The sequence below is a fragment of the Clavispora lusitaniae genome (genome assembly GCF_014636115.1).
Source record: "Clavispora lusitaniae strain FDAARGOS_655 chromosome Unknown tig00000003_pilon, whole genome shotgun sequence".
In the NCBI taxonomy this organism is placed as follows: Eukaryota; Fungi; Ascomycota; class Pichiomycetes; order Serinales; family Metschnikowiaceae; genus Clavispora; species Clavispora lusitaniae.
Genome location: NW_027093975.1, coordinates 1,205,064 through 1,230,674, shown reverse-complemented (window position 1 = coordinate 1,230,674; position 25,611 = coordinate 1,205,064). Strand labels below are relative to the sequence as shown.

General features: G+C 46.8%; 13 protein-coding genes across 13 annotated transcripts; 6 read left to right on the top strand and 7 right to left on the bottom strand. All coding sequences in view use genetic code 12, as the record gives it.

Moving 5' to 3' along the window:
• Window positions 1-582: 582 nt before the first annotated feature.
• Window positions 583-1,641, top strand: SLR1 (Slr1p; the record flags this gene model as incomplete). The annotated part of the gene is made up of 2 exons (XM_002619403.2): window positions 583-659; window positions 936-1,641. The coding sequence occupies 2 exons, from the start codon at window positions 583-585 to the stop codon at window positions 1,639-1,641; spliced, it is 783 nt and encodes a 260-aa protein (XP_002619449.2).
• A 680-nt stretch (window positions 1,642-2,321) lies between these two features.
• On the bottom strand, window positions 2,322-4,184 carry FOB63_000572 (uncharacterized protein; the record flags this gene model as incomplete). The annotated part of the gene is made up of 1 exon (XM_002619400.2): window positions 2,322-4,184. One exon carries the CDS (start codon window positions 4,182-4,184, stop codon window positions 2,322-2,324), a length of 1,863 nt encoding a protein of 620 aa, XP_002619446.2.
• A 1,230-nt stretch (window positions 4,185-5,414) lies between these two features.
• DOT5 (thioredoxin peroxidase) lies at window positions 5,415-6,251 on the top strand (the record flags this gene model as incomplete). The annotated part of the gene is made up of 1 exon (XM_002619399.2): window positions 5,415-6,251. The coding sequence occupies one exon, from the start codon at window positions 5,415-5,417 to the stop codon at window positions 6,249-6,251; it is 837 nt and encodes a 278-aa protein (XP_002619445.2).
• Window positions 6,252-7,012: 761 nt separating this feature from the next.
• Window positions 7,013-8,473, bottom strand: FOB63_000570 (uncharacterized protein; the record flags this gene model as incomplete). Its single annotated transcript, XM_002619398.2, has 1 exon — window positions 7,013-8,473. One exon carries the CDS (start codon window positions 8,471-8,473, stop codon window positions 7,013-7,015), a length of 1,461 nt encoding a protein of 486 aa, XP_002619444.2.
• An 869-nt stretch (window positions 8,474-9,342) lies between these two features.
• ATP5 (F1F0 ATP synthase subunit 5) lies at window positions 9,343-9,963 on the bottom strand (the record flags this gene model as incomplete). The annotated part of the gene is made up of 1 exon (XM_002619397.2): window positions 9,343-9,963. One exon carries the CDS (start codon window positions 9,961-9,963, stop codon window positions 9,343-9,345), a length of 621 nt encoding a protein of 206 aa, XP_002619443.2.
• A 1,102-nt stretch (window positions 9,964-11,065) lies between these two features.
• FOB63_000568 (mitochondrial 54S ribosomal protein uL2m) lies at window positions 11,066-12,151 on the top strand (the record flags this gene model as incomplete). Its single annotated transcript, XM_002619396.2, has 1 exon — window positions 11,066-12,151. The coding sequence occupies one exon, from the start codon at window positions 11,066-11,068 to the stop codon at window positions 12,149-12,151; it is 1,086 nt and encodes a 361-aa protein (XP_002619442.2).
• Window positions 12,152-12,828: 677 nt separating this feature from the next.
• FOB63_000567 (putative integral membrane protein) lies at window positions 12,829-13,521 on the bottom strand (the record flags this gene model as incomplete). The annotated part of the gene is made up of 1 exon (XM_002619395.2): window positions 12,829-13,521. One exon carries the CDS (start codon window positions 13,519-13,521, stop codon window positions 12,829-12,831), a length of 693 nt encoding a protein of 230 aa, XP_002619441.2.
• Window positions 13,522-13,568: 47 nt separating this feature from the next.
• EST3 (telomerase subunit) lies at window positions 13,569-14,213 on the bottom strand (the record flags this gene model as incomplete). The annotated part of the gene is made up of 1 exon (XM_002619394.2): window positions 13,569-14,213. One exon carries the CDS (start codon window positions 14,211-14,213, stop codon window positions 13,569-13,571), a length of 645 nt encoding a protein of 214 aa, XP_002619440.2.
• A 329-nt stretch (window positions 14,214-14,542) lies between these two features.
• Window positions 14,543-17,125, bottom strand: FOB63_000565 (tRNase Z; the record flags this gene model as incomplete). Its single annotated transcript, XM_002619393.2, has 1 exon — window positions 14,543-17,125. One exon carries the CDS (start codon window positions 17,123-17,125, stop codon window positions 14,543-14,545), a length of 2,583 nt encoding a protein of 860 aa, XP_002619439.2.
• Window positions 17,126-17,931: 806 nt separating this feature from the next.
• Window positions 17,932-20,535, top strand: FOB63_000564 (uncharacterized protein; the record flags this gene model as incomplete). The annotated part of the gene is made up of 1 exon (XM_002619392.2): window positions 17,932-20,535. The coding sequence occupies one exon, from the start codon at window positions 17,932-17,934 to the stop codon at window positions 20,533-20,535; it is 2,604 nt and encodes an 867-aa protein (XP_002619438.2).
• A 288-nt stretch (window positions 20,536-20,823) lies between these two features.
• On the bottom strand, window positions 20,824-21,356 carry FOB63_000563 (Mn(2+) transporter; the record flags this gene model as incomplete). Its single annotated transcript, XM_066102485.1, has 2 exons — window positions 20,824-20,836; window positions 20,881-21,356. The coding sequence occupies 2 exons, from the start codon at window positions 21,354-21,356 to the stop codon at window positions 20,824-20,826; spliced, it is 489 nt and encodes a 162-aa protein (XP_065958549.1).
• A 242-nt stretch (window positions 21,357-21,598) lies between these two features.
• Window positions 21,599-23,839, top strand: FOB63_000562 (DNA-binding SCF ubiquitin ligase subunit; the record flags this gene model as incomplete). Its single annotated transcript, XM_002619390.2, has 1 exon — window positions 21,599-23,839. The coding sequence occupies one exon, from the start codon at window positions 21,599-21,601 to the stop codon at window positions 23,837-23,839; it is 2,241 nt and encodes a 746-aa protein (XP_002619436.2).
• Window positions 23,840-24,173: 334 nt separating this feature from the next.
• On the top strand, window positions 24,174-25,136 carry FOB63_000561 (2OG-Fe(II) oxygenase family protein; the record flags this gene model as incomplete). Its single annotated transcript, XM_002619389.2, has 1 exon — window positions 24,174-25,136. One exon carries the CDS (start codon window positions 24,174-24,176, stop codon window positions 25,134-25,136), a length of 963 nt encoding a protein of 320 aa, XP_002619435.2.
• Between the last annotated feature and the right edge of the window lie 475 nt (window positions 25,137-25,611).

The following is a 25,611-nucleotide window of genomic DNA, read 5'->3' as shown; positions in this document are numbered from 1 at the left end:
GCGATGCATTTAGTCTGCAGATGAAAAAGTATACGAGAGAAATAATAGCCGTCCGTAGTTATTGCGAAATTGCGAAATGTCATTACGGAGAGAACTAAGACAAACGGTTGTGATCAGCAGATCTAGACTCGTAGATCTAGACTGTAGATCCAGACTGATGTATCGACTAAACTATTTAGTGCGGGGATACATACTCTAGACCCGTACATCTCCAGACAATAGTCCAAACCACCATGGCCGACTTTTACTTCTGTTGAATGTTTCGTTTCCTTCTTTGCACTGATCTTGTACCTCTCTCCTCGGTGTTTGAAGCTGACTTTTTTCATATCCAAGCCGGCAGTTTGGACCATAGGTGGCAGTCTGGCCATAGGTGCTGAAAGTTGTCTTTTTGAGTGCCCGCTTTGTCGTACCTAGATTTTGCAATCCTTCTGTCCACACTAGCCCGATTCAGTAAACATACCAAATGGAAAATGTCTAGCTAGCCCAAAGACGTGTTTGCCAGGATTCTTGTGGTGGCCCCACACACCCGTGCCTCCCACACATACACACAAAGTTTTCCGCTCGAGTAAAAAAACCACAAGCATGCCTAAAAACACCCTATACGTGACTGGATTCACGAAAGAGTCCAAGGCAGCCGACTTGGCTCCGGACTTCGAAAAGTATGTTTCCATCTGTCCTTCCTGATCTCTACTTACGTATAGGTTCCGGCCATTCCCGTTTCCTTTCGTTTCGCTTTGTCTTTCCTACTTCCCCATTTCCCATCCGTGATTCCTTCGTTTCTCCTCCTTCCTATTTCTCCTCCTTCCTATTTCTCCTCCTTTCCTTCCTTCCTTCCCTTCACTTCTCCTTCTCCTTCTCCTACTCCTACTTCTCCCTTTCTATCCTTCTCCTTTCCTTCCTTCCTTCCTTCCTTCCAGTCCTCCAACTAACACCAGATTCGGCGAACTCGTCAGACTAGACATCCCTCCTCCCAGAACCGACGACGGCGAAAAATACGCGTTTGTGGAATACAAGAGCCCCGAGGACTGTGAAAAGGCCTTGGAGCTCGACGGAAAACACTTGCCCTATGCCATGAAAGACGGCCTTGTTGTTCAGCTTGCCCGGTCGGACCCATACTCGGCGCGCCGTGGCGGCTATTCTAGGGGCGGATTCAGGGGCTATCGTGGCGGCTACGGCGCTCGTGGCGGCTATGGTGCACGTGGCGGCTACGGCTACGGCGGTCCGTACCCTCCTCCTCCACGCGGCCGTGGCGGCTATGGCTACCCAAGCTATGGCTATGAGCGTGGCGGCTATGGCGGCTACGGAGGCGCCTATGGCGGCCGCGGCCGTGATTACGGCTATGGGGGCCGTGACTATGGCTACGGGCGCGAGGCGTACGGCTACCGCGGCTATGACGACTACCGCGGCCCTGGCGACGAGCCATTTGATGGGCGCGAACGTTACCACGGGCGGCGCGAAGAGCGCAACTACGAGAGCCGGGCGGGCGAGCGCGGCGACCGTGGCGACCGCCCTGAACGCGACCGCCCTGAAAGAGGCGACCGCCATGAGCGCGACGAGGGCGACGACTACGCACGCGGACGGTATTCTCGGTCCGCGTCGCCCAAACGTGAACGGTCGCGGTCCCGGTCGCCTAGCCGCTAAGCTGGATGTATTTTGCAGCCACCAAGAGTTTGCAGCCACTGTCAAAATTACCATATTGCATGGGTGAATGGAATCCGATCGAGCACTTGAGTATTAACATCGCAGCAAGGAACACTGCGCGGTCGCCGTAGCGGTTTCGCGTCATATATAGCATGAACAATCGCCATATACTTGGCCAAAAAAGCAAAAATAAAACCACTCGGTGCTGAACAGAAGCACCGACTTTGAATAAATATTATCTGCTCTTGCAAGTATACAAGAATTTTTCTTTGAAGGCTACAATTGGATGTTACTCTCGAATTCGACAGTGATAATTCTATTGTATATTTTCAAATGCACTCGTAGAGACTGATTAATGACAGTTTATTCTTTATTCTTTGATGCTTTCCTAATATTTGCCTAGAACTCGAGAAAACACTTTCCCAACAGACTGCTAATACTCAAAGTTCTAGACGCAGGTGGATGACACAGCAGGAATTTGCTCAACATCAGTAAGCACGAGGTCTAGACATCTATCCCAGGAATGCCCAACAATTCAGAAAGCCCAAATTCTAGCATGTTAATTTTCTCGCCCACTGCTGACGACGTAATTATTTTGGTCAGTGGTATTTATGGTTTGGGCAATTGCAATCTTGTGGGTATTGTAGTCAAGGACAAACTGCCAATCATACACGGCGCTTTTACATGGACGCAGTGATGCCCGGAGTTTGTGACTGATACAATGCCGCCATCGGACCAAGAAGCACCGAGTTGGGATAACGAGTGGTTGTCCGAAGCGCTGTTTCTCGAAGTGTGAGCATCACTGACGTAAGCACTAGCAGGTCTAAGCTTGACTCTTGCTCGGGTGGCTCGTAGAGGACAACTTTCCCGGCGTCAGCAAATTTCCGTGGCAAGAGCAGGCGACTACCAGGCTCTGCACAGGCATCCATAAAGAGTCCAAACGGAGGCAACTCGTTTGGAATGTAGTTGCGCACGGGCCGCAGAAAACCTCCGCTGTCTTCGAGGAGAATGCGGTTCGACGCTTCAGGAACCGGGTCTTCCATTTCCGAGCTCGGCATGCGTTCAGACAGCAGCGTTGATGCGGCGCTGCCGCGGCGGCTTGGGCGTCGTGCTCTTGGGACAAGATTATCACAGAGGGCAGGCTGTGTTGCATCCACAACAAGCAATTTCAACTCTGGGTTATACGGAGACAAATAGTGCGCTGCCACCGACGTGCCCACGACACGGAAACGGGTGTGGTTGTACTCAAAGTCGGAGAAGGGCCGGAAATTGTTTTGAAACACTGCCACGGTAAATGGTGTTCCGTTGGGAGGCGTAAAGTGCATGAGATAGCGCCGGAAATGGGCATGGGTACGCATATGTACCGCACAAAAGGGCACGAGTTCGCCTTCGCTAAGGCACTCGAATATCATGTAAGGAACCTTGCGGCGGAACACAGACATGTACGGCACCAGGACACGGAGAATCGGGCTTGCTGCTTGTCCGTCTTCCGCAGACGCACCACTATGATGGTTCGAATTAAGATGGCCGTTCTGGTGTGTTCCACTTGTGCTGTTTCTGGCATGTCTCTCGTGTATGCTGTTCCGTTGTCTGTTCTCATGTATGCTGTTCCGTTGTCTGTTTTCGCTCATGCTATTGCGTTGTCTGTTTTCGCTCATGCTGTTGCGTTGTCTGCTCTCAGGTATGCTATTCTTCGGCTGTCCATCAGACAGCCTTTGTTTGGCCTTCTCTTTCTTCTTTTCTCCCTTGTCGCCCCGCTCCTTGTTCTTTTGTGAGATCTTGAACGCCTCGAAATCCTCAGCGCTGGCGAAAACAAGAATCTTGCCCAAAAGCTCCAGCGCCACCACCATGGTGCGCTTGTGGGTATACTCGTCAACGCTACGGCCCATGATCGCTGGCTGTATGGACGCCACAGTAGTGTCGCTGCTTGGCAGTGGCAGCCGCCGTCGATTCTCCACCCGCAAGCGTCGAAGGAGGTAGGGGAGGTAGACGCTGAAGTTTTCCGCATACGTCTCCTGAAGCTGAAGCCGCTGCGTTTTTGTGTACGCAAGAGTTTCCGTGTCACTGAGCGCAGGCGATACCGAGCGGGAAAGGCCAGGGGTGCTGTCGTAGGGATCGTCGTTGGTGTCTATGCTGGAGCTGTTGACATTGGCAGTGTAGCTGTGGTTATGCTCACGTGGGTATTCTGTGTTGTAAAGCGGACTGTGGACATTGTTGTCATTTGGGCGATTGCAATCGTGGGCATAAGCATTAGACTGATGGTAATTCAAAGGAGAATCTCTGTAGCTGGAACTTTCAATGCGGCCTCTTTCTTCGAGTGGTTGGCTCCGTACGTTTTCGTCTTGGCCATTTCCTGGCCGTTCTGGGCCTTGGCGATCTTCTGATGCTCCGGATTCCTCAACCAGAAGTTCATGGGGTGATGCGTTTTCGGCATTCGGAGACCGGGTTATTCGAGCAGATCCGCGAGCTTTCCGTAAAAGACGTTTGGGTTCCGGCGCCGCTGCAGTCTTGTCTTGTTTTTTTCTTCGGTGGAAAAGACCCATGATTGACGTGATAACGCCTTATGGGCGCGGCTCTTTATCTCTGCACCTGCATTGTTGGCCGCGTTATCTAGACCCGGCTATGTTAATAATGCAGATATCGCCAGGTTACGAAAACGCAGAATCTGCAAGAATCAGTTGAAAGACGGATTTGAGTCAAGTTGTATTGCCGTCAAGATGACGTGGCTGCGTTGATGGTGGCGTCTTCGCTTTTATGCCTGAATAAATTATTGGGTGGATATCGCATTGCGCAGGTAGGATTGTGGTTCTTTAATTTATGTATGTGTTATTTAATTGATATGTTATTTGATTGATATGTTATTTAATTGATATGTTTTTAATTGATATGTTATTTGAATTGATATATGTAAAGATTAATCGAATGAAATCTTTAGCGACGAAGTATCCACTTTGACCATGGTTAATTATTATTCGGTCTTTGCGAAGTCTTCGCATACTTTATGTGATCCGGATTATTGAATTAGTCGAGCATCAGGAGATTCACCAATCGGGCATCTAGATCTACACATTCGCCTTAATACAGCTTCATTCGCCTTAATACAGCTTGATTCCAAGCTCAGAAACCACAGTTGAATTGACCACCGAGCTTGATTCAGTGAATTTCTGAAAGCAGAGAAAGTCTAAGATCTCCACTCCAAAGCAAACTAATACAAAAAACAGAAAACAAACGGCAATGGTACGCAAACAATATTACAAAGGACCGAAAACCCAGCAATGATAAGACAATAAAGACAAGGAAAAGACAGTAATAGCACAATCAATACGCAATTAAAATACAGAACCAAAGTACTAGGCCCATCTTCAGAATCGCAGTCGCTACATGTATAACCATGGTGCGAAAATCACCTCATTACAAGAATACTCCTATTGCTTTCATTACCATCTTTTCTTTTTCCAACGCTTATGTAATTCCACAAGTGGCCGAAATCGCTCAACGTGGGGCACGACCATGTCAAGCCAATTTCCCAATGCTGGTCTGTTTCGGTCTGTTACCCAATCTCTGACCATATCTCTTCATGTAACCACTTCTTTGTGAAGCCGCTCGGTTGCCGTCATTTCCTCCTCCTTTCATTTACTATTGGCCTTCTTTCATCTTCTCTGGCGTTTCTTTGGTCTTCTCCACATCGCGTGCAGTCTATCACCTGCACCGGAGTACCCAGTCTTCCAGATTCCACCCATCCAACTCCTTTCCACCAAGTTACTCTTTTCATCATGACTCAATTACGTCGTTCTGCCCGAGTTCAGGCTTCTACTACTGCCCAAACTGCTCCCCCAGCGAAAAAACAAAAGACTGAGAAAAAGCCAGTCGAAGCAAAGCCCAAAACCGCCGAGCCACAGTTGGACATTGGCGATGCCATTCCAGACATCACTTTGGCCAACGAAAATGGAGAGGATATCAATTTGGCCGAGGAAGCGAAGAAGTCCAAGTTCATTGTGATTTTCGCTTATCCCAGAGCCTCGACACCTGGATGTACCCGTCAGGCTTGTGGATTTCAAAGAAACTTTGAAGCTTTCAAAAAATTGGGCGCAACTGTTTTTGGTTTGCTGGCAGACCAGCCAAAGGCTCAACTTAACTTTGTATCCAAGCAAGGCTTGGAGTACCTGTTATTGCTGGACCCATCGAGAGAATTGATTGGTCGTTTAGGTGCCCGCAAATCGCCTTCTGGTGTTATCAGATCTCACTGGGTTTTTGTTGACGGCAAGCTTGCTGTTAAGAGAATCCAAGTGAGCCCAGAAGTGAGTATCAGCAGTGCTTTGGAAGAGGTGAAGAAGTTGGCAGACGGAAAGGAGGATGCGACCGAAGCAAAGGAAGAATCAAAAGAAGAATCGAAGGAAGACCCAAAGGAAGAACCAAAAGAAGAATCGAAGGAAGAACCAAAGGAAGAATTGAAAGAAGAGTTGAAAGAAGATGAACCAAAGGAGGAACCAAAAGAGGACGGATCCGATGCAAAGACTGATGAAAAAGATCAAGTCAATGAGAAGGTCGAAGTTAGCACTGCCGACGAAAACGGTTTGCCCAAGGCAGAACCAGCGACGGCTGAAGTATGAAAAAACTGCTCAAAAGCTAGTGAACAAAAGTCACATTTGTAAAGATCAGCTTAAGCTCAAAAGGTGATATAGACCATAAAATTTCAGTAATCAATACTACGATGTTTTAGTAACCGCATTGAGAAGATCGTCCGCCTTCTTATATTATCTAATTTTCATTTAAATTGTATTTGTAAATAAGCAGTCTTAGAAAGACAAAAACGTCACAATGAATAAGTGACATAGTTCGTGTTATCGAAGTAAAAATGAAAACGCTATTTCATTCACTACTTTATACGGCTGATTTAATGAGTCTTCAGTGTATCACCCGTTTTTATGTCGAAAAAGGAAATTGAAAGGGTAGTAATTTGTAGATACCCAGAATAGAGGCATGTAATCTTTTGAAAAGTCTACAGCACTAAGATAATTCATTTGGTAGCGTAGTCAACAATGATTATTGTGTTCCATACATTAAATCCGAGGATATAATGGCTCAAGACCGTGTAATTACTATAAACAAGTATTTTTAATTAATTTTCTTTACCAGTGAAATAGAATAGAGTGTAGAACAGTCCATCGAGATTTAATCTGCAGCAACAGAAAACTTCTCGGGAACGTGAACTATGAACTTATAGATGGACTTTCTCATCCTTCCAGGGACGATGATTTATATGAGGAACTCAAATGCGATTAAAATAACCTTTTGGTCTAGGCGGTATGCAATAGGCGAAGCTGTTTCAGCTAAATCAATATTCTTCAAACACGCTTCGTTTTCAGTTCATCTATTCAACCTTCTCTCTTCTCTTGGAAGTCTTTTCCCTCTTTTCTTCCCAAAACACATAAGCTGAATGGAAGAAAACAGCAACTAAAAGCGCCACTTTTGAAGCCCACCACACATGTTGCACCACAAAAGAGCAGTACGTAAATCCAAAACGCCATTGGTCGCCATCAAAATGGCCTGTCATCAATCCTGTAGCGCCGTCATACTCTCCCATCATGGAGCGCACAACAATTTCATGAACTGGAGCTCGATCACCAGTCTGTGGCTTCTTTTCTGCCACCCATTGTCCGCCAACATGACTGTACCACAGATCACAGCCCACATGGTCGTGACCTGTAAGAATAATGCCTTCCTTCTCGTGGTTCGGGAACACAATGTCCAAAATCTCTTGAGAGGTGTTGTACAGCAAATGGTTCTGAGACCGAAGCTTGCCATTCTTGTAAGGTTCACGTTTGAAATCTTTATAGTAAATATGTTCTGGGCCATCTGCACAAAGTCCGGCACGCTTGTAAAAAGGGATATGGGTCATGAGAATCGTCGAGCCTTTGAAGTCGGCGTTGGACTCGTTGAGCTCGCGCAAAAACGACCATGTGTACTGGCGGAACTCTTCTTCGAGGGCTGGACCTTCGAGCGTAAGCGAGTCCAACACCACAAGACGCCATTCTTCTGGTGTTCCCGCATTGTACACTATAACATAGTTGTTCTGGCCGAAAAGCAAATGGAAACGGGCCATATGTTGCCACGTGGCATCTCCGCTGTAGCCAATGTCGTGGTTACCAGTCAAGTTGATGAAAAGCGGGTTTTGGTAATTTGGGCCCGCCTCGGGAACATACCAATCGTAAGTGTCGTGGTACAATCTGGAGCGGAACCTGTCCTTTGGGTCAATTTTTCTCTCACGCTCCATCCACGATATCCAGTCATAGTCCTGGTGCTTGGCCCACGTTTCCATCACTGTTTGCTTGTACAAGTCATCTCTGGGGAAAAGACGCTCCACAAAACGGCGAGTCCGGTTGTAAAACTCCAGATCGAGGATCCACTGCGACAGAAACTGGTCGCCCATCACGGCCACGTGTGATGGCTGCAAACGCCGTTTCATCGTTCTGTAGATGTGGCCTAGGTAGTAGTCGTTGCCGTAGTTATCGAGCCTCTTAACATATGGGGTAGACTTCCAGTTGCCGTTGATTTGCGGATCGCCAAAGGTAAGCATGTGGATGTCACTGACTCTGCCATCGACATACACAGAAGTGTTTTTCTCTGCTTGGAAAGAAGGGAAGTTGAGAAGGAAAAGCTGGGCCCAGTTGTCTGGAAGACGATTCACAAATTCATACTTCGACTCAAGCCGCTGACCTTGCCATTGACATTGCTCGGCAGAATTCACGATGTTCGGATAGAAATAAACAAAGAAATTGAGCGCAAGAGCAATTACTGTTACTGCCCAGCGGGATTTGGCGAAAAAACCCATGGAGTATGTGTCTGGTGATTTTCGCACGCGACTGAGATTGTGCGTATTATAGAAAATATATGTTTAGGCAATTTCTCATTGATTGATTTTTGATCTTGGTGGAATTTATTTTCCTCACGGTTGAAAGGTTGTCAAGTGGAAAACCGATTGTTTCAAAGAGAGAAATTCATCTACGATGTGGTAGGTTCGATTTAGGGAAAATCTACGGTGTGGTAGGTTTGATTTAAGCTGATAGAAGTCTTTGTTTCAAGATATGAGACGGCGATAACGGCTGACTTGCCTGTGGTTATTATGAAGTTTTATTCTATAAGCTAAACTTGCGTTCGTGGAATGTCACCCTTTTCAGAAAGAAGTGTGAAAGGCAGACGATCCCATTATTCAACAACGACCAAATTCGAATGCTTTCTTGATTCCTTTGTTCGAATTAGTATCGGGTGGTCCTTTTGAATTTTAGATATTGCTACAAGTTGTATCATAATCTCTGATTGAGTAGTTAAGACAATCGGAGTGGTTCTGTGGATCTTCTCTTGGAAGAGTTGAAACCTACTAATAAACAGCGTAACAAGAGACTTGGTTCTACTCTTCTGCAATTTTGCCAGTTGTTTTGTTCAAGTTTCGTTCAAGTTTCGTTCTCATTAACAACATTTTAAGAAATGGAATCCGAGTTGCTGTCCTAGAAGAAAGTTATGTTTAAAGTGACAAACCTTTGAGAGCTTTCAAGTAGCATCGCCCCATAGTAACACTTTCACCGATCCTACTGCAGGAGAAACGATAGTTTTGTCGTCTTAATGGCTACACACCGTTCTAATGTCGTTCATTCAGACGAATATATGTGGATCTCGTGATTTTGCACCAGCGTGCCATGCAACTTACAAAGCCTCGCCCAAAGCCAGGTTCAACTTGGAAACCTTGGACACAATAGACAAGTCGACGGTCTTGTCACCAACGTCAACAACCAAGCCGCCCAAAATGTCTGGGTTCACCTTGTTGGAGATCTTCAAGGTCTTGTCACTGCCGACAAAGCTCGACTTTTGGATGGCAGTTTGCAATCTCTTCAAGATCTTGGAGTCCAAAGGCTTGGCAGAGGTGATGGTGGCCTCAACAACACCTCTGTGGGCGTCAAACAACAAGCCAAAGTTCTTGTAGATGGAAGAGAACTCGCCCAATCTGTTGTTCTCAGACAAAACCGACAAAAAGTTGGTGACGGTCTTGTCCAACTTCAAGCTGGACGAAAGAGTGTCAATCACAGTCTTTCTGTCGTCCTTGGACAAAGCTGGGTTGGTCAAGAACTCGTTGACCTTGGTGTCCTCCTTGATCAACTGAGCCACCTTGCTCAAACCTTGGTAGGAAGCTTCCACAGAAGACTCTTGGACAGAGGCAGAGTACAAAGCATTGGCATAGGTACCGTCCACGCCAAACAATTGCACAGGAGGCTTAACGGACTTGGCGGCAGAGGCCATAGAACGGGCGAAAAAACGGGAGGCCATCATCTTCTAGTTATGGAGAGGAAAACAAAAGGTGGACTTGGGTTTTCGGTTTTTCGCGCTCGGACCTGGGTGAGGGTGATGATTGGCTGGGAGGTCGTGCGCGGCCGAACTTTAGCACAGGAGGACGCTTTGGGGACAAGAGGAGGCTTGAAAAAGAGGGTCAGCGGATTATCAGAGGGCTGGGTGGCCGTGGGGAATCTCAGATGTGTGAATCTCTGTGGTCTCTTGGAGGGAAGACTCAATAATGAAGAGAGGAAAGAGATGTTTTGGCACGTGACCACTCCTAAGAAGGTGGTAGAGATAGTTTAGGAAGAAATCTGTCAATGGTTTGATTGAAAAGCTCTGTAAATATTTATTTGACCTAGTAAGAAATCTCGTAATGATTTGGTTGCCTAGTAGCAGCTTCTGTATTTCACGAATTACTGTTCTCAGTTTCTCAACTCGTTCCAATTAGACTGCGAGAAGTGTGAGATATTAGAACGTATAAGCTAATCTATGAGCAAGATGGTCATACTGTGCATGCTAGTAAATATCGAATCTAATAAACTGAGAATTGAATGAAAGGATGAGAATGTAGAACGAGAGGAGAATATGACCAAGACAGCAGTAACAAAGAAACGAGACGGATAAGACATGGAAATATTAGAACCATGGTAAGATAAATTTCGCATCTACTTTCAATACTCTGTGAGCACTAAAACTACGTAATACTTTCATCACAAACTTGTTTACAAAAAAATTGATCTTTGAGCCACACAAGATGGCTGAGATTCTCAAGCCTCTCTGTGTATATTTTTCAGAATTTGCATTCTCCAGCCTTGTGGTGTAATTAGTGTTGAGAACCCACTTACAATTTAACATTCCTGCAGACTGTACAATAGGAAGATGATCAGATATCCAACTCATCAACAACCCATCAGACACCTAGACACCCAGACACGATATCCATTGCCTATCCCACCACATGTCACGTTAAAACGAACCCCAAACATCTAATCACCTTTTTCTTCTCCAAAACACATGTACTCTACTCTTGTCCACCTACACCCGTGCACCAGGTGCTCGCACCAAAAAAAAAACCGCCAGACAAATTTTCCAAACCACCATGTTCAGTCTTGTCCGGCGCTGGGGCACCTTGTTGCCCGCCTTGTCACGCGCCCAGACCGTGTCCACGGTCTCCGCCGCAGCAACTTTAGCCACTCTGGCTGCAGACGACATGACAGACTTGGAGAAGAAAGACGCCATCTACCGCAGACAGCGGAAACTAGCCATGGCACAAGTCAAGGTGAAGTCGTATGCCAACGGCCACCTCCAGCCTGGTCTGACGCACTTCAAGAAGCCCATCCACGACCATCTCCACAAGGGACCTCCCTTGCGCGAGTTGACCGTGGCCAAGAAGCAAACGGCAGGGCGTAACAACACAGGCCACATCACGATCCGAGGTAGAGGCGGTGGCCACAAGAGAAGAGTGCGGTTGGTGGATCTGCACCGACTCACGGGCGGCCGGCAGACGGTTGTGCGGATCGAGTACGACCCCAACCGGTCGGGCCACATTGCGCTTCTCAAGCACAACGAAACGGGCGACTTGTCGTACATTTTGGCGTCGTCGGGCTTGCGTGCCGGCGATGTTGTGGAGTCCTTCAGACCGGGGCTTCCGGCCGACTTTTTGCGCGAGATGGAGGAGAACAACAACGGCGAGATCGACGAGGCCTTGTTGAACCTGAGAATCATGCAGCGCGGCAACTGTTTGCCCTTGCACATGTTGCCTGTGGGCTCGATCATCCACAACATCGGCTTACATCCCAACGGCCGTGGCCAATTGGTCCGTGCCGCAGGTACGTTCGCCCGGTTGTTGTCGAAGCATCCGGCTCAGGGCAAGGTGATTGTCCGCTTGAGTTCGGGTGAACACCGCTACGTCAACATGAAATGCCACGCCACGCTAGGTGTTGTGTCCAACAAAGAGCATCAGGCCACCTCTTGGGGTAAGGCCGGGAGAAGCCGGCACAGAGGTTTCCGGCCACAAGTGAGAGGTGTGGCCATGAATGCGTTTGACCATCCTCACGGTGGTGGCCGAGGCAAGTCCAAGTCCAACAAGGTGTCGCAGTCGATGTGGGGCCTCAAGAAGTTTGCCAAGACACGGAAGTTCAAACGCGTGAACCGGTGGAAGGTCCAAGACAGACCCAGACGGTGATTGTAAATAGTCAAGCAAAACACAGCTTTATCAGAGCTATGTAGGGAACAGTAAAAACGGTAGCTCTGTGGATTGAGAAACACTAACAGTGAAAGAAAAGCAAGAGCCATGGCCGTAGTCCGAAGTCACCCATATCTCACCTCCCATCAATTGGATTAACTGCTTGGAGATGGACAATCCCAAACCGGTACCACCGAATTTTCTTGTCGTGGATCCATCCGCTTGACAGAAAGTATCGAAAATCAAACCTAGTTTATCTCTCTCAATTCCGCTGCCCCGCTTTAGAGTCATCATGATTGTACTCATTCAGGACACTATATTACTTCACCTATAAGTTATATTTGGTTGTTAGAGATAATACATTCTACTGCTCAACTAATCAGTTATAGTGACTACTGTTGCAAGCTGGTACATGATCGGAACTTTGGCTGTGCCATCGGAATTTCATTTTGCCTAATTCCTGTTATGTTCCATAGCTTCACATGTTCTCAATAGGTCGATTTCAATGGAATGAAACCGACCTCATGGCTAAATTTCTGAGCCATCCTATCGTTCAAGAATTTAATCAATTCCTTGTACTTCTAATAATCGCCTCTTCATTAATCTACACTTGGCTACTTATATAGGCTCTGCTAGACTGGAATTGGTATTAAAGGTGCCCAATTTCCAGTCTGGGGCTACTCTCCCGTCGCACGCCGTGAACAAACACGAAACTCATCTCTCCCCCAGAATATCATCTCAAAACCACACATTATGGCTAGCACTATCAGAGTAGCAAGCTGCGATTGGCCCGTTCTCTGTAAAAGCGTCACTACTGCAACACATACAAAAATCGCCAATAATGCAGACACTGACCAGTGGTTCATGAGGTATGTTCGGGCTCTTGCAGGCAAAATGTACTCCCAAAACACCCAGAGCACAGTGTCGATAAAAGCCTGTCGTTGCTGTGGGAGCAAAGGGGTTGCTTCGCCGGGATCAATGGGAGGAAACTCCTGCCCTGCCAAAGATCGGTCAAGTGCGCTTGCAGGCGCCGTATCAAACTCTTCGTATCGGCCGCTTACTAGAAGTTGCAAGCTCTCATGTGGAGAAGGCTCTTCTTCATGGTGTACTGGGAAGTGGATAGTTTCTGGCCCAGCCAGGTTTGTCTGTGGCCCCACCGCTTGCAAATGTTTCGGACCTTGTTCTCGATCGTTTTCCGGCTCCTGTTCTTGTGTTTTTGTTACTACGTCCCTTGTGCTTGTACCATCAACTTCGGAGCTGGATACAAACTCACCTTCGCCATAGATTTCCAGTAACGTTGGGCTCGGCCCTCCAACAAGCTTTTCTTCGTCCTCATTTTTTGCCGTAAACCATTTTGCCCGTATGTGCATTTGATGTTTCATGGGTTTGGGTGCAAATGCAATAGTGCGACTAGTGGTTAGAAACCAGTCTTCACTAGCAGAGGGAGACTTTCTTCGTCAGAAATAAGTCCGTCGTCGTTTTCCAAAACAAAATCGGCAATTCCTTGTGGACTGACGTTTTGCTGTCCGTATTTTTTCTCGTATTCAACATCGCCATAAACATAGTGAAGTATCTTCTCTGCTAAAGGCGAGACCCAAATCTGGTCTCGCTGGAAAAAATCCACATCGGAGATTTCCAAATACACAAGCGCCACTTTGGGGCTGATCCGGAGCCCACCTACAACTCCGAATTTCAGCCGAAGTTGGAAGAGCGTAAGGAATCGGAGATTGGCCTGTTTCACCAAGAATAGACTGTGCACGGTGTGATACGTTATACGCTGGCCATATCGAGACTCAAACCTCTCGATACACTCCTTGGTGAAAAGAACAAGGATTTTATGGCTTGAATCATGGAGCACGGCGCTGATTTCGCCCGAATCTGTCAGCTTTGTGAATGCAAAGACTCTAAGAAGCGGAGTCACGTTCAAGTTCGTGCAAGTCGGGCTTTCAAACTTGATGAAGTTCTTGACCAAGAGGTTTGTCGAGTAGATGGACTGGTCTCGAATACAGCCTGTCACAAGACCAAGAACCCAAGAGTTTAGAAGAACTATGGGGTAATCCATGGCGATGGAGCATTGTGCAGGTGAGAACGAATATTTCCAAATACCCAAGAATAAACGTCAATATATCGAAATATCTAGAGGTGAAGAAAATAACAGTCTTCTGGTCAAAAGTGTGAAATTTCTTCATGGCAACTTTTTTTTTCTTGTGGCTTTTCTATGTTGTGTATTTTGCGATATCTTGTCTATGCTCACATAAACTGAGAACTACATCAATTCCGAAACTAACAATACAGTTACTTCCAAAAATTCAAAATAGTGAAAAGACCGTAACACACTAGAGTTATCCAACAAAACTTATTCTATATCAAATCATGAATTAAGTATATACATTATACGCTCTCATTGGAAAGACGTCTCTTTTTCTTGCTAAGTCTTTGCAAGCGCTTGGCCTCTCTCTTCTCTGACTTTTTCAACTGCTCTTTTTGACTCTTTGCCACCTCCGCTTCTGAAGTTGCTGATGTGGAAAGTTCGCTTAATTTGGCGTAGAACGGTTTTTGACACGCCAAGTCATTGTAACGAATAGTCATAAAGTCGCTAGCATAGCAAATATCAATGTCATCGAAACCGAGTTTCGACTCATTCATTGTGAAAACATTTGTGGTTGAACGCCCGATATATGCCTTCAAGTTTTCACACAACCTATCGTACTCTTCAGCATCACGGATGAAGCTATGTTTCTCCGAAAATCTTGCACTGAAATGAGTCAATATCACTTTAGGACAACCCATCAACTGTGCCACTCGCACAGCTTCAACCACAGTGGAATGCTTTTTAGCAATGGCCTCTTCGATAAGATCATTGTCCAAAGATGCCTCATGAATAAGCAAATCGCTATCAGACCCACTTTCAATAAACCTTGTGCTTGGCCGCGTATCTCCTGAAAACGACACTTTGAATGTTTCGGAAGAGGACAAGTTGAAACACAAACTGACAGAGTATGACCAATAGCAGTGGATCGCACGGACAGTGCGGATATTCGCCAAGTTCAAGTCACGATAGAGCATATCGATGCGGCTTGTTTTCGGCAATGCAGAATCCTCCTTGGGGATACGGTCAGTCAATCTGTTGCTGTCGTATTTTTCTTCGAATTCGTCTAGGGTAAACTGTTTGAGCTGAGCCTCTGGAGTCCGCATGAAATCTTCGCAGCTAAGGTAGACAATCCGACTCATGTCAATGTTCGAAGTGTATTGTTCCAACCTATACCACTCGGTGATAAAGTTATTGTATTGCCACGGAATCACCAAATAGAGCTTATCGGTATTATTTTTATTAGCTTCAGCCCATGCGCTTATCACAGAAATGATTCCCAAGTGGTGGTCTGCGTGCAAATGGCTGAGATAAATGAGCCTCAACTCGGAGAAAATCTGCTTGAGTTGCTTCAGACTATCATGACCAAAGTTCCGCATAAGGGTGCCAATGGTGTTTTCGCCACCATCAAGCAAAATTGCACGAAAGCGGATTTCTTGCGTCTCTTCGTCTCTGTAAGGAATCCGAACAAGGTTCGAGAGCACATTTCTATGGATGGACGGGAGTGCAGATCCTGTTCCGAGTGTCACCACTTGAACATGATCTTTCAAGCTGCTTGCGTTTGGAATAGGCAGAAGAGGGAGAATGCCGTTCTGCAAGATTGTGCTTTTGTCTGTTCCCGCAAGCACTTCCAGGGACGAAATTTCAGCATCGTACAAAGACTCCCAGGTCTCACTGATGATATTTTGTTCGTCCAAAGACACTCCCAGGGGATCGATTGTGAAGTACTGAAGAGACTGCAATTTGTGCGTATTTGGCGATAGGTCCAACGGGAGGTGTTTTTCGATGTGTGGCAACGAAAAGCTGTTGTTAAGTACACATTTAAGCTTGAGCAAATGGACAGCAGCCGTTCTGAAGACCAAAGTATCGTCAGCGATCAGGCTATGACTAATTACATGCTGGCAATCTTGTGGAAACTGCGATATGAAGGAAATATAGTCTGCGCTCCGGAAATCAATGTCATCGCCCAAAAAATGGTACACGAGACCCGGAAGCTCTTGGCCGGCCTCTTCTGATTGCAAAAACCACTCGTCAGATCGAAGCGTGTTCTCAAGATAGTTTGCGTTTGGAATGTCGATAATTACAAGCTTGCGAAAGGATTTTGGTTCGGCCAAGACCTGATGAGAGTGAACCAATTCATTCTTGGAGTTGAGCACAGAGTCACCCATGGTCAACTTTCTATAGTTGATACCGGGCTCGACTCCAAGCGCTTTGGCTTTAACCGGATCAAACTTTCCTCTCACGGGAAGAAAACGTATCACAAAACTTAGGGCCGGCTGAGAACCCACATCAACCAATTCAGCGGGTTCTGGAAGTCGGACATGCGTTTGGATTTCATTTTCGCTTGGATCCGACTTGTGCGATGCGGGATCTCTACTATTAGCGGCCGAATCGGGGGGAAACATGAGGGACGTGAGCTTTTTAAGCTGTGTGAGAATCTTTGCCAGAGCGCCCATCGGAGAGGGAGAGCGGCTGGGGATTTTCACAGGGCGAAAAACAGTCGTAGAGTCGCCAATAAGGTTTTCCAGCTGGGTATCCAACACGTTGAGCTCAATTCCCTTTCGGAAGACAAAGTAGCGCCAAGTCGCCACAACGTAGGCCATGACGCTGCTGGAGTTGGTGAAAACGTCGATTCCGCGGCTTGTGGCATCGCTGATGGTCAAAAACAAGCCGGGCAAACCGCCAATATCGCTCCAAGTTTGGACGGTTCCAGTTAAAAAGATGCTTTTCAATTTTCCCAACTTGACGCCGTTCTCGTTGAGCACACGCTGCGCTCCTTCGGGCACCTTGCCAAAGAAGTACCGCGAGCCTTCTCGACTGGTGAGCATCACCATCGGATGCTGGCAATCGCTGGTCTTGTGGCAGATGGTCGAGACAGAAAACATGTGGGAAGAAGAAGTTGCCGAGTCAGAGAATCGCAGGAAATACAGCAGGTGGTGAGCAGGCGAATCGAAAAAGCGCGGCGGCTGGACACTGGCGCCGGGGGGTTTTTGGAGAAACAATTTTCTCTTTCCGGGGACAGCTGGGCGAAACAAGATTGCTTATGGAGCCAAAGACATGGCGATGATTTTTTCGCACCCAGAAGCGCGCGAGATGAGAAGGTAGCAAAGGAGACAGAGTACGATGAAAAGGAAGAGGGGTGCTACAGAAGACGAAACAGGCAAGAAAAGCCAGAAAAGTTGAAAATCAGCAAGATTGCAAAAAACCGGTGAAACAGATCTTGACGATGGGTTGTATGGGGACCAATGTGCAGGAACGACCCCAGACTGATAGCCAGCATGTGAGGAGACAGAAAGTCGCAAGAAGATAAAGGCAAAGAACATTGGGCGGTTGGAAACGAAGAAAGAAGAAAATTAAGGCAAAGAAAATTGAGACAAAGAATAATTCATGTTGCCCAAGCAGTGTATTTAGCCGAGCCAAGTTAGTCAGCAAGTCATACAAGTGATTGGAGTCGTTAGGTATTGCATTCGTCTCAAGCAAGCCAAAGGTCAACCACGCTAGTCGAACCACTCTATCATACAACTACGCTACCATAATCCTATCAAGTCAAGCGACAAGTCAAGCGACTGCCATCAACCGAATCCATCAGATCAACAGGCGGTCAGAGCATCTACTGTTTCGCTTCATTAAGCCGCTGTTCTCCTGGCGTCTATTCTGTCGCTATTGTTAGAACATATCCTAATCCTCGACCATGGACTCTCGCACAGACCGGGCGGATATTCCAGCGGACATTATCGAGCACCTTTTCACGCAGCACCCCCAGTTCCGCCCTGCGGCAGCCGTTCCTCGCCCCGGATTATGTGCGCGCGCGCAAGCTTTGGCGCGGGCCTTGCCCATTTTGGGGCGGCTTGCGCCCGCGCCCGACCTGAAACAGGCGCTCATCGACCAACTCTTGGCCCAGCAGCAGAACGCAACCACTTATCGCCAATGGTACGACGCCAGTGCCCAGCTCGACGAGCTTTCAGGCAACAACCTCTGGAAAGCCACGCCGCAGTGCCGGCACTACGACCATCGCTTAGTGCAAAAAAACCTCGAAGAAATGCGCTCGGCCCGCCTCAGGAAAGACCATAAGCTTCTTCTCTACCTCATTCGCACCAAGTGGACACGAAATGTCGGAAACATGGGTGCCTTGGGCCTCTACCGCCATTCGCATGTGGGAACAAAACGTCTCGTGGAAGAATATATCGAAGAGTGTCGCCAATGCTTGCACTATTTGGTCCATGACCCAAGCGTCCATCTAAACGACCGGTACCTTCTAGGCATGCTTATCCAGACACGCAAGAACATTGGCCGCACTGCCTTGGTTCTTTCGGGAGGATCAACGTTTTCGCTCTCGCATGTCGGCGTTTTGGTGGCCCTATTGGAAAACAGTTTGGTGCCGCGTATCATCAGCGGATCGTCATCGGGGTCCATCATCGCCAGCATTTTGTGCTGCCACACAAACGACGAAATTGGCGAGTTGCTTATGGGAATTACGGAACGGCGCTTCACCATTTTCGGCACCGAGTCCGAGAAAGATGGCCGGCTCAAAGTTTTCCTCCAACGCATCGGCCACCTCCTCAAGTTCGGCACGTTTTTCGACATTTCCGGCTTGCGCCAGACCATGTATGATTTTGTGGGAAACATCACCTTCCGCGAGGCGTACAATCGGACGGGGAAAATCCTCAATGTAACGGTGTCTCCCGCAACCAAGCACGAACAGACCCGGCTTCTAAACTATTTAACAGCGCCAAACTGTCTTGTGTGGTCAGCCATTTGTGCATCGTGCCTGTTACCAGGGATATTCCCATCCAACTCCATTTACGAGAAGAACCCCAGCACCAACAAGATCCACGAGTGGAATAACGACGAGTCGTCGAAATACGTTGATGGATCAGTGGACGGCGACTTGCCCATCTTGCGTCTTTCTGAAATGTTCAATGTGGACCATATCATTGCCGTGCAAGTGAATCCGCATGTTTCGCCCATCTTGAAAGTATCTGTTTCCAGTGTGGGAGGAAAGGCCGATAGTGAGCTCAGTGAAACTGTAAAAGGTCTCTTGAACAATGCCTACGATTTTATTACTAGCGAAATCATTCATGCATTGCAGATTCTCCATGAGATGAACATCTATCAGAACTTGACACTAAAATTGATTTCGCTTCTTTCTCAGCTGTACTCGGGCGATATCACCATCCTACCCCAACTTGAGTTGCGTGATTTCCTCAAGGTGTTTCAAAATCCAACTCCTCAGTTTATGCTCGATTTCATCCTCAAGGGCGCCAAAGCTGCTTGGCCCAAGATTACCGTGATCAACAATCATTGCGGTGTGGAGTTTGCTCTCGATAAAGAGATCTCGTTTGTTCGGGGTCGTTTGATTGCCGAAGCCAATAACAGAATAGCTCAGGGCTTTACTGATTTTCCGAAAGCTTTCGACTCAAATGACTATCTTGTCAGTTCTCCTGTGCTAGCTGAAGAGGCCAATGCAGTTAGTCCTGCAAAGCAACGAGCGAAGGCGAAAATAAGGAGGCACAATCTGGTCACTAGTGGTGAGGCTCGTTGGCAACGACATAGTCCTGTGGTGCACCGGAAAAGAAACTCTGTCAGTTTTGTTGACCGAAACTTGAGTTTCCGAGGCAAATCCACAACGTCCTTGTATTCCATGGGAGGCAAAGAAAGGGAGTCACCGTTTTTCAAGACTCCGCAAGCCAAGTACATCTCTAACGGAGGTGATGGCGATAGCCAAAGTACAAGAGGCACATCTTTCGATTTCCGCAGTCCGCATCATGAGAAGTACTTGGACACAGATTATGTACCAGCTTCACCAAAATCAGAGCCTCGAGAGCCCCGTGATAAAGCCAATCTCCCACGTGTTCTGCGAGCAGGCTCGCTTCGAAACTCTTATGTTGGACTCAACAGGATCAAAAATTCGGGAGAAGGCGATTCTCCTCTCAGCTCACCTAAAAGTTTAGAAAAGGCGTACCTTGAGCTTGAAAAGAACTTCAAAAATCTCCAACCAGCGACATTGAGGCAGCATTTTAAAAAGCCAAAGGAGGAGAAAAGACTATCATTTTATTTGGAAAAGGGAGGAGATATGAATGGCAAGCAGAAAATTGACGAGCAGAAAAGTGACGAGCAGAAAAATGACGAGCAGAATAATGGACAGAAAAATGGACAGAGTCTTGCGTCCGATGCGGTAGCAGAAACCAAGAAAAATGGAACAACAACAAATGACGAGGACGATGCGGAGTCGTTTGAAGATGCGTCACCTGTTCTCGAAAACAGCGTTGGGTATTTCCCGTACACTGATGATTAACCCAATTGAGCAAAAGCGACTGGCACTACCATTCCCAATACAGCAAGAAGTAACTGCAGGCGAGACATGGATTCGGGCCTCTGTTCTTCCATAGGAGAATAGTCGGCCTTGTGTGTGATTTCATTCATCACATGCATTACGCTGTACAAGAATGTTCCAGCACTGATTAGAAGAAGGCATCCCACGGCGAAAAGGCTCTTCACATCGAAGCAAATGGCTATAGTGTATGTCAATATGGAAGCAAGAGGCGTTGACAAGGAAAATAGCAATGCATGAAACTGGCACATTTCAGCCAGAAGTCCTTCTTGTAGGAGTACGACAGAAAGACTCATAGCCGTAGGCAACTTATGGATGATGATGACGAAAAAAAAGAGGAGCTCGAAGGAAGTATCTCCGTTCAAGAAAGAAGTTCCCAAAGCTATTCCGTCAACGAAAGAGTGCAGAAGAAGCCCCACCGTCAATGTGGATGTGGCTACAGAGACAAGTTTTCTTCTCCACTCCAGGTTGTTAGAGTCGCTTGATAATTCCAAACGAAGCGAGCAATTGTCTAGCACAAACATCAATGCAAAACCGGCTAGCAAAGACATCCCGATGCAAAACAGAGGGTCGTATTCCAGACCGTCCACGGCTTCATACAACGTTTCCACGCCCTCCGGAATCACAAGACAGAGCACTGTTCCAACCAAAATGCCCATGCCGAGAGACGAAACAAGATCCAATTTCTGGACAGGAATGGCCACCTTAAGGGGCACAAGGGCAAAGCCGTAGGCGGCCAAGCCCATGAAAAGGGCGGAAACTAGCACTTTGAAGAAGGTGAGCATGGGAAATATAGTCAGAAGCACGAAACGAAGCAACAAGTCAAGCAAGAACCACGCAAATAAGCAGTATACGGGAAGAAGTCCAACAAAGCTCAGATCAGTCTGCAAATGAAAATAGATCCAGAAAACAGATCTAGCAATAGTTTGGTTGAAAATGCAAAACGATAGCCATCTACCTCGATGTCTGTTCGATAAGCCTTGTCTACACGTTTGGTGCGAAAACACCTTCACGTCTTAGCCCAGCCATGGACTTGGCCGAGGAGATTGTGGGCGAAAAAATCGAACTTGCCGTGCTTCATTTCCGCTCGGGCAACTACGCCAAATGTCTTCTGCTTTACAACGAGGTTGTCCAGACTTTGCTGGCGTACTCTGCATCTGAGGTGGTGAAAATCAGAACACACTACCAATTGAGCCCAAAACCCATTTTGGGCACGTTGGTGCACCCAAAACTCGCCAGTGTTCTTGACCAGAGGGCAGCCACATACGAGAAGCTTGACGACGTGGAAAACGCTTTGAAAGATGCCCAGAAAATCGTTTCTGCCGATCCGCTCAACTGCAAAGGCTATCTACGCATGGGAAAGCTCTACTTGAAACAGAAAAAGACCGTGGATGCATACAAAATCTACCAGCGAGGGGTCTACATCATTGAAAGGGCACGCGAGAAGCACCAGGTGGAAGTGGCAACCAAGCTCTTTCAGCAGTTGAAAGATCAGTACAAGAAACTCAACCGCCATTTGAAAGATCTCCGGAAAGATGAGAAAACCCCAACAGAATCTTCTCCTGGCCCCCAGGTTGCCAAAGCTGCTCGTCTCTCATCCGCCAGCATACAGAGAAGACTAGATGACATGCTTCCATTGAAAAGAGCCCACAGCCTGGCTAATTCCTCGGCTCTGCAATCTCTTCCACAACAGACGGTAGCAGACCCTAGAAAAAAGACCAAGAAAAGCTTAGACATCTTCCAACTACCGCCAGAAATTGTGGAATCCATCTTTGGTTATCTTCCCATACGAACAGTACTACGCTGTCATTTGGTATGCAAGAACTGGTATCACGGTCTAACGTCGCTTCCTCGCTTGTATAAAGGCCAGTTTGTGTTGAAACACCGTATTACTGCTCCAGAGTACTTCCAAGGCTTGCGGCTCATGAAGAAAATTCTGCATTGTCTGTTTTCAAAATCCATAGATTCCCTACGAGTGTGGTCTACTTTCAATTCCACACACTTGCGAAGAATCGTTGACAGCATAATCCAAGACCCGCAAATCAAACTCAAGCGATTGGCGTTGGTCAATCGAGATTTCAGCATAGAGTATTTTCTCGGACGCTTGGACAAAAACAATTGGTCCTTCGATAATTTAACCACAATCACGCATCTAAAGTTCGGAATAAACTCCAGCATCATATACCCCACCATTCTACTTTTGGCATTCCCAAACTTGGTGTCTCTTGAAGTAGTCATCATTGATAAGGTGCTACGGAAAACCAACAAACATTTGCTTCCATACAACGTGGACAACTTGAACCGAATGGCGCAAACAGGAGACAAAATCCAGTCACAAACTTCCTTGGAAAGCTTGTCTTTGATAAATCATCCGGAACTAACTAGGGAAGTGCTGCAGATTCCTCCAAGCCAAAACTCGTTTAGTGTAAAGGCCCCGATTCTAAACATTGCATACCCAAATTTGACGAAACTCACTGTTGTCAATTTTGATTTTAAGAACATGGAGGCTCAATTTGGTGGGTTCCTCTCTCATTGTACGGGCTTGCAAGAGCTTTACCTTGAAAATAACGACACCTTGTCAGTTAAATACCTATTTATGATTCTTCGGCTGTACTCTCCGTCATTTGTGCTTAAAAAATTAACTATCCGAGAAAAAAGCCAAGATCTACCGTACAGTTTGGCTGAGCTAGACGAGGATGTGCTAACGTGTCTTTTCGATCTAGAACATCTTGATGTTTATGGGTCATGTCTTTCGAACCGAGGCCTCTTGAAACTTTTACGTATTGCCAATCGCTCATGGAACTTGAGAAGCTTGAACATCGGCAACTCTCTGCGGCTCTGCTTCCCGCAAGACAAGTTTTTAAGCAGTCAGGATGTCGTTACGTTTTCGCAGATTTTCCAAATAATCCCGAGCCTCACCAGCCTCTACTTGAACGAACTTGACCTTGATAATATGTCAATGAGAAAGCTTCACCAGGATTTGGTGGCCATCAGCGGCTACGAAAACTGTCGGCTCAAAAAAATCGACCTACTGTTTTGCCATAACATCAATGGCGTGGGACTAATGAACTTGGTCAATGCTTCCTATTCGCAAACACCAAACACTTCAACGCTAATGTTGGACGAGTTAGTATTGTATGGTTTGGACATCAACAAAGAAACCCTTCATCTTCTCAAAATGCGTGACATTGTCAAACTGATTGTCGCTGACCCATTCAGAACCAAGTGGAGACAGTATGGAATCAATTCCTATGTGCAAGAGACGTAGTGGTGGAAAATTCCGCGCGAAGGCAGATAGGCGAAATGTCAATCGGAGTGAACGACTACAAATTCTGGAAATACCACATTGAGAATCAAGATGTCCGAACTTTGAAAATTTGCGGGTTAGCGGGTTATTTCCAGCCCAAAACGAGTAACCGACTTAGGTGCTCAATTTTTAATTCGGATTAATGCGAGTGATTCGGATTAGTGCGAGCAGATATTCGGGTTAGTGCGAAAATGGCCGGGCTAATGCGAAATCGCGCCTTATCGCTTATCTCAATGGGCTCCATCGCTTACGCATATAAGTACAACCAAGATCCCATTCTTCATTCTTCACCAGCATGACACTTGAAATTCCAAAAATCAGCTTGCACGATTTTGAGGCCCGGCGCGAACAAATCAAAAAAGAATTGTATGAAGCGGCCACCGGCGTCGGCTTTTTCGTGCTCTATAACCAGGCATCGCCTTCAAAACCGGAAATCGAAGAAGCGTTTGCCATGTCCAAGTCGTATTTTGCGCAACCATCCGAAATCAAGGAAAAGCTCCCCTTCCAGAAATTGAAGAACTCCGGTTACGAGTTCAAAGCCCAGATCAGGCCATCCACAGGCACAAAGGACTTGAAAGAGACGTTGCAGCTTCAGTTGCATAGAAAAGATATCTACTGGCCGTCGTCAGAAGATGTGGGCGAAGCCTGGAGAACGGGTGTCGAGGAGTTTATTGGCAAGTGCCAAAAGTTGAGCATGGACGTCTTGAGCTGTTTGGCCGAGGCTTTGGGCTTTGAAAGCGACTTCTTTGCCAAAGCACACCAGATCTCCGCCAAAAATGCACAGTCAACATTGCGCTTGTTGCACTACCCCGATGTGACGGGCCAAGAGTTTGGGCCCAACGAGTGGAGAGCAGGTGCACACACCGATTTTGACTGTCTTACGTTACTTTTCCAAAGAACGGGCGATCACGGCTTGGAAGTTTCTCCTGGACGCGAGGCCCACACAGATTTTGCTATTGGAGACACGTGGTATCCCGTGGAGGCCAAGACGGGAGAAATCGTTGTGAACATCGGCGACATGTTGATGTCTTGGTCGGACGACCGGTTCAAGTCCAATTTCCATCGCGTAAGAACGCCCCAAAAAGGCGAGAATCAAACGTCACGGTACACTATAGCATGGTTCAACCAGGCCAATGAGGATGTGGTGATCCAAGGGCCGGAGAAGAAGTACCCTGCCACCACGGGAAAGGAATATATTGTCGAGGCCATGCGAAAGAACTTTGCTCGTCTCCAGGAAACACTGGCTGTGTCTATTTAGTAGACAATATATTTATATCTCATTAACAGGTCTAAAGAGTTTCTTTAACAGGTCTAGAGAATTCGTATTTATATCTCTAGCAGGTTTAGGGAATTCGTAGTTATGTCTCTTAGCTTCATAGAAACTTAATGCAGTGATTTTTCCGTCCACAAAGGATGGTATAAAGTCTTGATACTGAACAGGTTTGAAGTATCAGGGAATCTTGCAACTGCTCCACTATTGCATTTAACTGTGTCTATGTCTAAAAGACGACAACATTCCATGTATCCACTAGTGGTCAGAAGCTGGCCCACTTGACAGGACTTAGAAGAATAACCACAATAGGTCAGGGAGTAGGCCATCCAGTCAAGGCACATAAGAATTAGACAGAGAAATCAACGTCTGAAGTTATTTGATAGATATACTCTCCGATAACTTAGGAGCATCTCCAGCTCGAAATCTATATCTTTGATATTTTTGCAAAGTTCATTTTCCA